The following is a 13,113-nucleotide window of genomic DNA, read 5'->3' as shown; positions in this document are numbered from 1 at the left end:
CAATTTAACCCCTAAATAAAACTGGCAGAGAATCAGAATCAGAATCAGAATCAGAATCAAATTTATTGCCATGGTCAGTGGGGAGCCCACCTACTAGGAAAGTGCTTCGGAATAAAGTGCTGATAAAATAAAATAAAATAAAATAAAATAAAATAAAATAAAATAAAATAAAATAAAATAAAATAAAATAACAACAAGGCTGTTCTCAAATTCAACAGTCTGACGGCCGAGGGGAAGAAGCTGTTCCTGTAGCCTCCTGCCAGAGGGAAGAGGAACAAACAGTCTATGTCCAGGGTGAGAAGGGTCGGCTCTGATCCGACCTGCACGTCTCTGGGTCCTAGAGGCATACAGGTCCTGAAGAGGTGGCAGGTTGCAACCGATCACCTTCTCAGCAGAACGTACGATGCGCTGCAGTCTGCTCTTTTCCCTGGAGGTGGCACTGTTGTACCAGACGGTGATAGAGGAGGTGAGGATGGACTGGATGATGGCCGTGTAGAACTCCACCAGCAACTTCGTCGGCAGTCGTAGTTTTCGTAGCTGCCTCAGGAAGAACATTCTCTGCTGGGCCTTCCTGATGAGGGGCCTGATGGTTGGCTCCCCTTTGAGGTCCTCAGTGATGGAGGTTCCTAGGAAGCAGAAGGAGTCTACAATAGGAATAGATAGGGGACAGAGAAACTGTGACTCTCCTGAAGTCTAAGACCATCTCCACTGTCTTCTGGGCGTTGAGCTCCAGGTTGTTGTGGCTGTACCAGGACACCAGCTGCTCCACCTCCCTCCTGTAAGCCGACTCATCTCCATCTGAGATGAGCCCGATGATGGTGGTGTCATCTGCAAACTTGATCAGCTTCACGGACTCGTGGCTGGAGGTGCAGCAGTTAGTGTACAGAGAGAAGAGCCATGGTGAGAGAACACAGCCCTGAGGAGACCTGATGTTGAGGGTCCGAGTGTCGGAGACAGTCGTCCCCAGCCGCACACGCTGACTTCGGCTGGTCAGGAAGTCTGTCATCCATCTGCAGAGGGAGTCAGGCACATTGAGCTGGCGAAGCTTGTCTTCAAGCAGAGCTGGAAGAATCGTGTTAAAGGCAGAGCTGAAGTCTACAAACAGGATCCTGACATAGGTTCCTGGGCAGTCCATATGCTCCAGAACGAAATGAAGGGCTCAATGAAGGGTTCACTGCATCGTCCTCTGTAGGCAAACTGCAATGAGTCCAGGTGAGAAGCAGTGATAGACTTCAGGTGAGAGAGAACCAGGCGCTCAAAGGACTTCATGACCACAGACGTCAGTGTCACCGGTCTGTAGTCATTCAGTCCTGTGATCCTGGCCTTCTTGGGAACAGGGATGATAGTGGAGGACCTAAAGCAGGCAGGAACATGACAGGACACCAAGGATGCATTGAAGATGTCTGTGAACACTGGAGCCAGCTCAGCAGCACAATGCTTCAGGATGGCAGAGGAAACTCTGTCCGGACCCGCAGCCTTCCGAAGGTTCAGCCTCCTGAAGTGAGTGTGCACGTCCTGCTCCATGATGTCAAGAGAAAGAGGAAGAGGGGGGAGCTGAGGGGGTGGCTCTCCAAAAGTGACTGTGATCGACTTCGCTGTCTCAGTGACATCGTTCATCTTAGTTGTGTCACTAAGAGACAGCACAGTCCTTTGTTGTAAAGTGGAACATGGGGCTGGAGAGACCACAGAGGTGTTGGTGCAATATGGCTGCTCAAAGCGACAATAGAAGTTGTTCAGGTCCTGTGCAAGAGCGAGGTTGTTCAGAGTGGTGGGGGGTACGTGGCTCGTAGTTAGCGACCACCTTGAGCCCTCTCCACACTGCAGCCGAGTCATTGGCTGAGAACTGCTGCGTAAGTTTGTCAGAGTATGCGGCCCTGTCAGACACGAGCGGGTTCTTCCAGAGACGTGAAACATTGAACTTTTCATCTCTACACTTGTTTAACTGTAATATTTAAACATAAACAACAAAACTCCACAAATAGGTTTCATCATAAAACAGTTTCAAGAGAGACTATAGTGTCCAACGCATGGAATACAATGAAAATGTATCGTGATAAATTTTTTGTCATCATTTTTTGTCAGTTTTTGCCGACTGGGAATAGGCTAAAATGAACAAGTAAATTAACTAATTTATTAAATTAAACCAACAAACCGCTTATGATCGGAAATGTAAAATGTGACGCACAGCTGCCCAAAAGTATCTAAAAATAAAAAACTCTTTGAGCTGCGTCTCCACGCTGTTATGCTGTAAAAGTTCTCATGTTATCATGTGGTTGGAGTGCAGATTCCATATTCACGGTCTGAGTCATCCCCTTATCTGAGGCGTAGTTACGTTGTGTAATAATAATCGGACGCAGGCATCTGGTGGAAAAATTCTTTGAGGACTGAACTATGAGGAGAATGCTGTTGTGTTGAGGTCTTTTATTGTGATGCCCACGCTAAATGTAATCCTCAAATCAATGTTTTTTCGGTATGAAATGACAACTCAATTCGCTGTTATGGAAAAGAAGCATATAATAGTGGCCATTACAACAGACACTGTTAAAAAAAATGAAGTTAGAAATACCCATCCACATACCATCCAACGACCCCACCCCCCAAAAAATATTTATTAATAATAATAAAAAATTACAAAAAAATAGTTGGGTGAGACCAAAGTGTAATATTGCCCCTAGCCAATTACGTAGGCTTATATGGTCATTGACAAAATGATAACCTGGGCTCATTTTGCCTTCGCTTTTGTAAGAGCAAAAATAAAATAAAAAATAAAAAACAGCAACACAACAAAAGCATACACTAAAACACAGAAAAGTAGAGTAAATATGGATCTTTTAAAGTGCAACAAATAATAAAAGATAAAACAGAAACAAAGGTTTGCAAGCAAGAGTGCTCTGAAAGCTTTTGTGCTCGAGTTAAAGTTTAAAATTACCTTATCGCTGAACTAAAGTAAGAACAACCACCACTTCGTTTCATCAACAAAGGACTGAACTATGAGGAGAATGCTGTTTTGTAGTGACTGATATCAGTAACAAGTCTGTCCTCTTTTTTCCGTCACGTCTGCTGTCTTCTAAAATGTCTCCCATGCACGACTTCACATAGTTTGTCATTCTCATCTGATTACAGAAGCTGTGACTTGTGTCCTCTGTGTGTCTGTTTGAGGGTCAGACATTTAGATGTTTCAAGTTCACTTTGAGAGACATATTTTTTAAACCGTTTTTTGTCATTATTCTTCTTCATACCATCCCGAGTGCAGTAAGCTCAAACGGACTGCAGATGGCAGTAGCATCACTGAGCTACTTTTCAAAACACAGGAGATGAAAAAGAAGCCAGTGGCATGGAATGAATGGAAACACAACCGTGACTCCACATTTTGTCACCATGTTAAATGATCTATTGCAGTATGTTGTGTTTTATAAATTGAAACATTTGTTTCTGCATTTTTATTTTATGTTTTTTGCAACAAATGTATGCATCTTACAGGTTTTTTTAAACCGCAGTTGTGAGAATACATCAAATAATTCCTCTGCTGCTCTGGCACTACTCATGGACAGGATGCAGGATGTTTTGTTGGGCCATCTCATCAAGAGAGTTATTTATTGTGTTCCATGAATCACCTTAAAAAATAACAAAACGTTAACTAGAAGATGTCAAAGCAAGTTGTTGCCCTGCTGTTGTGTGACTGGCACATTTCCTGCTGTACAAAGCGATGCCTATTTGAATAACATCATGAAATGTAAGTGGTTGACTATATTTATTTGCTTTGATAAAACACACATCACCAACGTAAAACACGTTAAAGAAAAATGTCAAAAGCCTCGCCACAATATTGACTTTATTTCCAGAGTCACTCAGGCTATCCAGAGCAGCACTGCTGACAGGAGCACGAGGATGGGCGATGACATCATCACAGCAGAGAAGCCACTTGCGCTCCTGGGTGAGGGGGGAAAGAAAAATACTTGTAGCGTTCATGCCAGATGAAAATCAGTGCTGTGCTCTGTACAGTCAGGGTCCAGCTCAAGGCGCAGGGGACAAATGCGAATGCCTTCGAAGCCGTTTAATGTGGCCTGCATTGGATATTGTTTCAGTGTAAACAGTGAAATGCTCCCGTACCAGGTCGCACTATACAGTCACCCCCCCACCAGATCATGGTAACCCTTAGCCAAAAGAGGTTTATTCAAGTGGACTATTTTATACTAATACTGATGAAAGTATACTTGAAATGTACTTTTGACATATGACATTTGAAATACTTAAAAGGAGCACAATGACGTGTACTTATACTGACAGCCAAGTATACAATGTCAACTTCATGTATACTACTTTTTTTTTGTTAAGTATGTTATTGAGGGGATCCAGAAGCAAACTGTGCAAAAGGATCATGGGAGGGAAAGACTGGGGGCAGAAAACAGACATTTGTTGTTATTGTAGGATACTTTTGCTGTTGTTGTTTCGTTCTCATTTAAAAGTTGTTCTTTTGTGTTTTCATTGAATGACTGTTGGTCACTGTGACCCTGGAATGTATGATACTCTTTAGTCATTAGTTGCTGATGTACAAGGGCGATACGCACATTGCCTGTCTGTATACTGCTTGGAGGTGAATGAGTACTCCTCAGGATAGTGCACATCATTTACACAGATTAAACTACAAGTAAACTACTCATATATGGTTTGAAATATACTTGAAAGAGTACTTTTGTTGACTTCAAAAGTTCCAATTTAGTCTGAAGAAGTATTAAATGAGTATACTTTTAGTAAACAAAAGTATGTGGTTGATAGTACACTAGGTGTACTTATACTCAATTATACTTGATAAAATGAACTTCCAGTACACACTATTACTATACACTATTTGTTGAGGGTAACTTTCATGGATATATGACAGAGCTTTATTGTGACAATAAGCATTTGTCTGATACCTTCATAGTAATAAAGATGAAATTCCATTCATTCAAATAAATTTCAGACGACAAAGAAATATGCCATATATTAGATATAAGATGGGCAGGAAGTGAAGTTGCCCCGCTGCTATTTCTGGGACAAGTTGAGTTTTTGTCACTTCTCCTACCTGCCAGCTGTAGTACTCTGGGTCACGGTGTGTGAGGTCCTTAAAAAAAAACAGTCATACTGTGACAAAAAGGCTAGTTTTCAAAGGTGTTGCCCTGCTGTTGTTTCCAGGACAAGTTGAGTTATGTAGCCATAAATCCTCCTACCTGCCAACTGTAGTCCTGTGGGTCACGGTGTGTGGGGTCCTTTAAGACAATGGAGAAAAGAGAGAATGGGTTTTTTTTTGTTTGCAGAAGTTGTGGAAAATACTAAAGTTATTGCCCTGCTGTTGTTTCCTGGACAAGTTTTTGTAACCGTAACTCCTCCTACCTGCCATCCATAGTACTGTGAATCATGGTATGTGTGATTCAAAAAAATAAAGAAAGAAAGATCAACAGAAAAGTCACTGAATTCACAGAAATAAAAGTGTATCAATATCACCTTTACGAGCATTAAAAAAAAAAAATCTGCACGGAATAAACCTTTTCCTTCAATGCCTTTTGGATAGGCATTCCTCAGTCATGTGATCTGTTTGGTCAGAGAGTATCATGGCTTGCGCTCATGAAAAACACAATGTCACCATGGGGCGAACTGTTCAGATTTGACGTTATGTTCTGACATACAGCAATAAACTGGTACTCTTTCTGAAAATATGCAAATTGTTTGCAGCAGTCAGGGAAACATGCATGCTGTTACACACACCCCGTGTGTTACCTTTTGTCAGTTGTTGGACGAACTGTTGTTGGATGAGCTCTTGTTGGGTGAGCTGTTGTTGGGTGAGCTGTTGTTGGGTGAGCTGTTGTTGGGTGAGCTGTTGTTGGCGTCCTGTGGAGGAAAAAAATGCTAAAATATCGATCTGCGGTTGCACTTCTGATCGAACATGTACTATTTGACCAAAAGTATTTGCTGACCCGTTCAAATGCTCAGAATCAGGTGTCCCTGTCACTCGGCCTGGCCACAGGTGTATAAAGTCAAGTACCTCGGCCGGCAGACTGTCTTGACAAACGTTTGTGAAAGCATGGGCCACTCTCGGGAGCTCAGTGATCTTTCTGCTCCAAGAGCTCCAAACTTCACGTGGCCTTCATATCAGCCCAAGTACAGTACACAGAGAGCTTCATGGAATGGGTTTCCATGGCCGAGCAGCTGCATCCAAGCCGTACATCACCATGTGCAATGTAATGGTGTGAAGCAGCCACCATTGGACTATAGAGCAGTGGAGTGATGAATGACTCTATTCTATGTGGCAATCTGATGGACCAGTCTGGGTTTGGAGGTTGCCAGGCGAACAGTGTGTTTTGGACTGCATCGTGCACCAGTGCACAAAGCAAGGTCCATAAAGACGTGGATGACAGAGTCTGGTGTGGATGAACTGGACTGGCCTGCACAGAGTCCTGAGCTGAACCTGATAGAACACCTTTGGGATGAATTAGAGTGAGACTGAGAGCCAGGCCTTCTCCACCAACAGGGTGTGACCTCACCAATGCGCTTTTGGAAGAATGATCAAAAAATCCTATAAACACACTCTTCAACCCTGTGGACAACTTTCCCAGCAGAGTTGAAGCTGTGATACCTGCAAAAGGTGGACCAACATCATATTGAACCCTATGGGTTAGGAACGGCAGGCACATAAGTTCATATGTGGGTCAAGGCAGGTAAATACTTTAGGTCATATAGTGTAGCTTCAGTTCAGGAAGATAAATGTTGTAACTGCAGGGTGAAGTCAGGAAACTGTACCCTGTTTTGCACGTGCCATGTCGTGGGTTTTTTGGTGTGAGCTTCACTGCCGTTGGTCCAAGTTTGGCCTTGGGAAGTGAACTTCCATTGATCAGAGGGGTGATATCTAGGAACAGACCAGTTTTGCTGGGTTAGATATCCAGAGTCCAAAGTTTCTCATGTCATTTTCAGCAGACGGTGACACTGCCTTACCTTGGAAGTCAAAGGCAAATACAGCACTTTCTCCTTTAAGAAAGTTGAGGGACTTCAAGTTATCCAGATACCAAAAAAATCCTAGTCCAACCAGCGGCCCGCCAAAGACTTCCTCGCCATCATCGGTCACAAATTCTGCCGCAAACTTGCGCGGATTGTCCCAAACACTTGTCCCTGTTTTTACAAAATAGGTTTTGCTTTTCAGTCTGAAAAAAATGTTTTTATGACAGGCCATTTCCGCCAGGGAAATAAAATGATTCAAATGAAAGAGAAATTATTATCATTAATACTAAAGTTGAGTTTGCTGAGTTCATTTTCCGCACACACAAGCTACATTTTTTTCTTTGACCTGGCAGGAATGGGCTTCCGTGGATCTTATACTCACCATTTTCTGTTGTTATGCTCAAGTCAGTGGTGAAGCTTCTTTGCCTCGACATGTGCTGCTGGATGTTGGGAGTCTGATCCACCACTTGCAGTGTCACTTGTCTGTTCAGACATGGCCACGTCAGCTCATCATCATTCTGGCCAGACAGCAGTTGCACTCGCAATCCAAAATAAAATCGATTCAATTCCACAGCGAAACGATATGCGTAGCCACCACTGGAGTAGTGCCGCGGGCTGAACATGAATGTGCCTCTAGGACTTGTGGTCAAGACGTGCTCAAAATCATCAATCTGCATGGTCACATCAGGACATTGTATTTCTGACAGATTAATGTCATCGATGGAGATGCCACCAGAGGAGCTTCCATTTCCTTTTTGAACTTCAAACTCCACCTGGAATTCACTCTGAGCATCCAGGGAAACATGGTGGATCCTCCAGTGGGACGTTTGTGGTCCTTGGATGAGAGAATGGAAAGTGAAGTTCTCACTGATGCCAAGTGAAAGTGGCAGGATATGAAGTGGTGAATCATGTAAAACAGCTCAGGGGGTGGATTCCTGTGTGAAGGTCACCCTGAATTCTCAATGTAGACTGTGAACCAGGACCTGATAAAACCAGAGGGTCAGCTGCTCACCAGTGACTTGTCCCATGAGACGTGCTGTATTGGTTTCATTGTTGAACTCCCTGATCCAGATGTTCAGCTGGTCGTCCGCGCTCCCATTGTGGAAGTAGTAGAACTGCAGACACTGAAGGTGACCCTGTCTCTTGGGCTTCATTCTGGGGGTCTCCAGCCAGGCAGAGTCGCCTGCTTCACCAGCCGCCGTGCTTACATGCATGAAGTGACCTGCGCCACAGCCAAGTGTCCGAATATGGAACTTCATCTCGGTCATGTTGGAACACTTGGAGAGTAAAAGGCGCTCACCTTCCTGTGGAGGTTCAGGTGTAAATCCTGCGGGGAAAAATACAATCCTGCTTTAGAGCAACGTTAATGATGCTGGAAAAGACCAGGAGGAAAATGTGTCAGCATTGTGTTTAGAAACATACCTTCCTCTGCTGTGACACTGGGAAGACTGGTGTGGTCAGAGCTCGGCCCACCTTCAGCACGCGTGACCCTTTCCCATTTGGTGCTCCCACCTGAGCAGTTTGTCATGTGACACATGGCTCCGTCGGAAAAATCACAATACAGCTGAAAGGCAACGCTGTCGTCTTAAAAAGAAAACAAACATAAGAGTAACAAATAGTGTTTTTAGAATGTTCGGAATGGTTTGGTTTCTAACAACTTGGAATGCTCATCATAGTATTTAAGCTTGGTTGGTACTAAAAAAAAGAGTGGTTTCATTACGGTGCATGTGCCAGACATTTATCTCTGGTCTCCACAGACTGTTTCAGATCAGTAAAAGAACTTGTCACCCATTCTACTGTGTCGGTTTTGTGCTCTATTGAATGTGCCATTCCTCCTACTTACTGCAGTCGTAGCGCAGGTTGAGCTCCTCGACGTCCCTGGGACTCATTGCCTGTCTTTGGCCGATCACGTCTTGGTACTTGGGGTCTTCGGTGATGATTGTGGAACCGTTTCCATTACTGAAGGCATTTTTCCCATAATGCATCACAGACCAGTAGTCGTACGGGACTCCTTGGGTGCTGCTGGCAGCAGCTATGTCAAAGTTGTGTGACCTCCCTGAAGAGCATGTTGAAACGCATGTCACTTTCTCAGGATGCAAAATGGCATCAATTATTTATCCAACACCAGAATCTACTTTTCAATATAAAAGCCAGAAGGCACTGTTCAATGAGAATAAGCTCTTTTGAGCCACAAACGTGTCCATTCAGCAGAGACTGCAGAAGCACGCCAGTGAGACAGATGAACACGTCCTCCCTCTTCTGAGGAGGTGGGAGAGGAAAACAGAAACACATTATCGACGTGAAGGTTTCGCCTGAGTTAGTCACTTGCCTGGATGCCAATGTGGCACAGTCCCTCTGCCATGTTGCCGGTGTTTGAAAGAACAGAGGAAGGAGAGGAGACAATGGGGATTTCCACAGTTGAAATAGAGAGCACGGCAGCTTTAGCATCACTTTACCTTCGTAATGCAACCGTGATATTTCCAGTTATTTTTCTAATTTTAAAACAATTTGACGTGTATATGCTTAAGAGTCGCGATGCCTAAATGTGGGTTCGAATCAGTGCAGAAAGCTTAAATGGCCATAAATTTAAGGTATAGCATTTTTTTTTCTTTTTTGAAATCATATCTGAATATATTTTTGTCAGCAACAGACAAACACATTTGCTCACATCCTAATATTTCATGAGCAGAGCATGTGCTTCTCAGAAAACCCCTGTCTCTCTTCCCTGCCCTTAAAATGAATGTATTTACAATCATAATTTTCATGAAAAGACGTCGAACCTTCTTGGATGTTTTTGAAAACAATGGTGACAAAATCATCCCTGTCGGGTCGGGACTGTTCGTGGTAGAAGCCAAGAGCGTGCAGGAACTCGTGTTCCCCCGTGGAGATTGTATCGCAGTATTGACCGATGGAGAGAGTCTGTCCATTTTCCTGGTACCGTTGCCCAACGTATGAAAAGCACCTATCGATCAAACACAATAATTTGTCACCCAAACCTGTTCTGCCACATTTGTATGCTATATTTCCTTTAAACTGTCTTTCAACTATTATTATTATTATTATTATTGGTAGTAGTAGTAGTATTACACAGTATACAGTATAGTATTCATGATAACTGATCACAGTTGAAGGAATGGAACTGAAATGAAGTTATTTATTTAAAAAAAATATTATAATAAAATAACAGTCTGTTTCCAGCAGATACTGACACAGTGAAGAGGACCTTACCCGCCTAGCTTTTGGACGTGAATGAAATAGTCCTGCGTCTCTCGGACAGTGAAGTCAATGCATGACTTCAGCCTGAACTGATCCAGTGCTCTCAGTATGACTCCCTTTGCATTCAGCTCTTGTGACAAAAAATACAGATGCAATTAAATTTTTTTTTTTTTTTTAAGCTGAAAATGATGATGACTTACCTAGGCCTTCATGAAGAATGTAAGGAACTGGTGAGTCCCACAGTAGATCTGTGTCTGTAATTGAACTTCTGTGCGTCTTGGGCCCCTGGTCATGATTGCAAATATCATAAATAACAACAGGAAGAACAAGACGAATGTCATTCCATGCCAGCTAGCTATATCGACTAGATATATGCAGAATAAAAAAAAACTTCAATTTCAAAGCGAAAGAGTTATTTGTAAGGAAAGAAACACAAACAATAAGACAGCATAGTGTTAGTCAATAAGATGAAGTAAAATAAAACTCCCACATTTATATTGATTTCCAAATAGTGCACAGGCAAGAGTGTGGCTGTAACACAAACTTACCTGCAGAATGTCATCACCTGTGAGATCTTTAAATTAAAAGAAATCATATAATCATCATTGTAATTATAGTGCGGCAGTGAAATATAATGCTCCTTAAGAGACACCTACTTTTGTTTACTTCTGTGATGTCCTTTTCCTCAGTGATATCTAAGAACACGTGTTAAAATAAAAGAATTATTAAACAATTAAGGTGCCGTTTTGCTGATGCAACTTACTCATTATGTTGGATCTTTGTGAAGATGCGGATGAAATCCCAAGGAACAACATCCAAAAACAGAGGCTTTGCATCCTTTCCAGTCTGCAAAACGTCACACAGGAAATAAACCTAAATATTTATCGCATCTGCATCTATGTATTAAACCATGAACCTCTGAGCCAAATGCTGTCTGAAGGTTCATCTGGAAGCGTCTGGTTCTCTTTTTGAAAGGCCACTTTTATGTGGACATAAAAAACAAACAAAAAAAAAGCAAAGTAAAACGGGTTTGGTTAGGCAACCATTATTTTGCATCACCATTGTTGATCATTTTCACACTGAGAAGAATCTGTCACCTGCATTCTGATGCTTGTTGACAGAACACATAAGGTCTCAAAAGTACTGCAACCCACATCTGAGTGTTCTTCACGCCATGCTTGCTGCGTGCTCAGGGTTTCATGGACAGCTATCAATGGCATCAACAGCTCATCTCATCCGGTATAAACAGTGTTCTATATTGGTGGAGGTTTGCACGCTCCCATGGTCTGTCTGCTGCTTTACTGTATTTTGACTGAAGTTTTGTTTGTTTGTTTGGCATCCATTGACATAGTTTATAGATAACTACACTGATATAACCATCCCCCATGCAAACCAAAATCTCATAATGGCTGGTTCCGGCTCACACTTACAGACCGAATTATTGAATTACTGACAGTATTAAATTCAGAATCCATAAAACACAGAGCTTGCGTCCCAAGCCCAATGTGGCTGACCGCATATCTGTCATACTACTTGGGGACCCAAGTCTCTTCAGCCAGAGCCACTGGCTACTTGTTTCAGCTGCCACTGAAGCGGCTTTGACAGCTGTGTGCTGGCTGTGGCCCCTGACTCCTGGGTCCCTCAGAAGTTTCATGACTGATGTTCCCACAAAGCCTCTACACCCAGTTTCTCCTGGGCAGATTTCCGGATCCCAGCCACGGTGTTGAGCTTCTGTGGCCAGCTCAGAATACCGCAGGTGCTTGCGCTCATATGCCTCCTCCATGGAGTCCTCCCAGGGTACTGTGAGCCGCGGTTTCTTCATCGAGGTTCACTTGTTCAGACGTGATACCATGCAGCCTGCAATGGCATGGATACAGGTGAAATTAATTTCAAGACGTGATCACGGATAAAGAAAGATGAATGTCTAAGCTTTGCCTTATGACTGGCTGGCAATGTTATGAGCAGTAGATGATCATTAGATGTGTTATAGTCTGAAATTCAAGGCGATTGCTCCCAGTGGTGTCGATGAAGCACGAAGCAGCTGTTAAAACCACTGGAAACACACCTCCCCGGCCACTTTGCAGAGCTGTAGTTCAGTGTTGACAGTAATCGAAGCCCAACATCCTCATCTGTAAACACCAATGTTGCTTGTGGATCTATTTGTTTATGCACCGACTCCAAATCAAATCAAATATTTAAAGAATGTGATACAAAGGCAGTACAGACAATTGCTTAATATGTACAGGAGTTTAAACAACCCACAACAAAAGTAACCTTTACACAAGCCAGGGGGAAAATCCTGCTGCTGTGTGTGTAGGAGTCAGAGCACAGACGCATCCCACACCCTTGTATTGTCTACATGACAAGTTCACTTTGCCTTTGAGTTGAGAGTTTTTGTAATCCATCAATCTGCCATCGACCTCTCAGTCACGGCCCTTCAACACATTTTCCTGTAGAACGTGTGAAAGGTTGTTTCTTTTCTCTTTCATATTCATCTGACCGCAGTTTGTTGTACGCACAACAGATAAAGTTTTTCCATGACACTACTTGTTGACATTGAAAAACAAGTCACCAAGATGTGTCTCCTCTGATATAATACCTTTCAGGTGAGTGATGCAATCCTGCCTGGCCTCATACAGGTTCCTAAAATGGGAGGAAACATGATGACTGGCTTTTGAAACAGAGACCATAGAGACCACTGCAGGGGGCGCACCAGCCCAGACAGTCACTTGTCTGAGGTTAGTCCCAAATATCCAAAGCAATGGCTGAAAAATAAACACACACCTAAAACAGACATCTGATGAACACATTCTTGGAGGACTGAACTATGAGGAGAATGCTGCTATGTTGTGACTGGGATAAAGAACAAGTCCTTCTTCTTTTTACTGGCATATCACGTGTCTAGTTTCTTAAGAAACGTCACAT

The 13,113-nt window shown here is 43.0% G+C and overlaps 1 protein-coding gene across 1 annotated transcript; it reads right to left on the bottom strand.

The window, feature by feature from the left end:
- Window positions 1-3,506: 3,506 nt before the first annotated feature.
- Window positions 3,507-11,169, bottom strand: LOC128768426 (meprin A subunit beta-like). The gene is made up of 17 exons (XM_053881308.1): window positions 10,952-11,169; window positions 10,845-10,883; window positions 10,737-10,762; window positions 10,389-10,473; window positions 10,201-10,318; window positions 9,753-9,934; window positions 8,816-9,028; window positions 8,395-8,556; window positions 8,273-8,299; window positions 7,985-8,194; window positions 7,355-7,807; window positions 6,970-7,143; window positions 6,778-6,883; window positions 5,758-5,868; window positions 5,211-5,249; window positions 5,066-5,104; window positions 3,507-3,930 (listed from the first exon to the last, which is right to left on the bottom strand). Exons 1-17 carry the CDS (start codon window positions 11,022-11,024, stop codon window positions 3,849-3,851), a joined length of 2,139 nt encoding a protein of 712 aa, XP_053737283.1. The 5' UTR covers window positions 11,025-11,169; the 3' UTR covers window positions 3,507-3,848.
- Between the last annotated feature and the right edge of the window lie 1,944 nt (window positions 11,170-13,113).

This window comes from Synchiropus splendidus, chromosome 12, assembly GCF_027744825.2.
Source record: "Synchiropus splendidus isolate RoL2022-P1 chromosome 12, RoL_Sspl_1.0, whole genome shotgun sequence".
Taxonomy (NCBI): domain Eukaryota; kingdom Metazoa; phylum Chordata; class Actinopteri; order Syngnathiformes; family Callionymidae; genus Synchiropus; species Synchiropus splendidus.
Note: the sequence above shows the minus strand (reverse complement) of the source record. Positions and strands in the feature narration are given on the sequence as shown.

Coding starts and splice junctions, on each gene's coding strand:
- LOC128768426 (XM_053881308.1), bottom strand. CDS start 11,024: ATGCAAAGCCTCTGTTTTTGGATGTTGTTCCTTGGGATTTCATCCGCA. Junction 9,935..10,200: donor CACGTCCAAAAGCTAGGCGG/GTAAGGTCCTCT, acceptor TTTGATCGATAG/GTGCTTTTCATACGTTGGGC. Junction 8,300..8,394: donor CAGTGTCACAGCAGAGGAAG/GTATGTTTCTAA, acceptor TTTTCCCCGCAG/GATTTACACCTGAACCTCCA.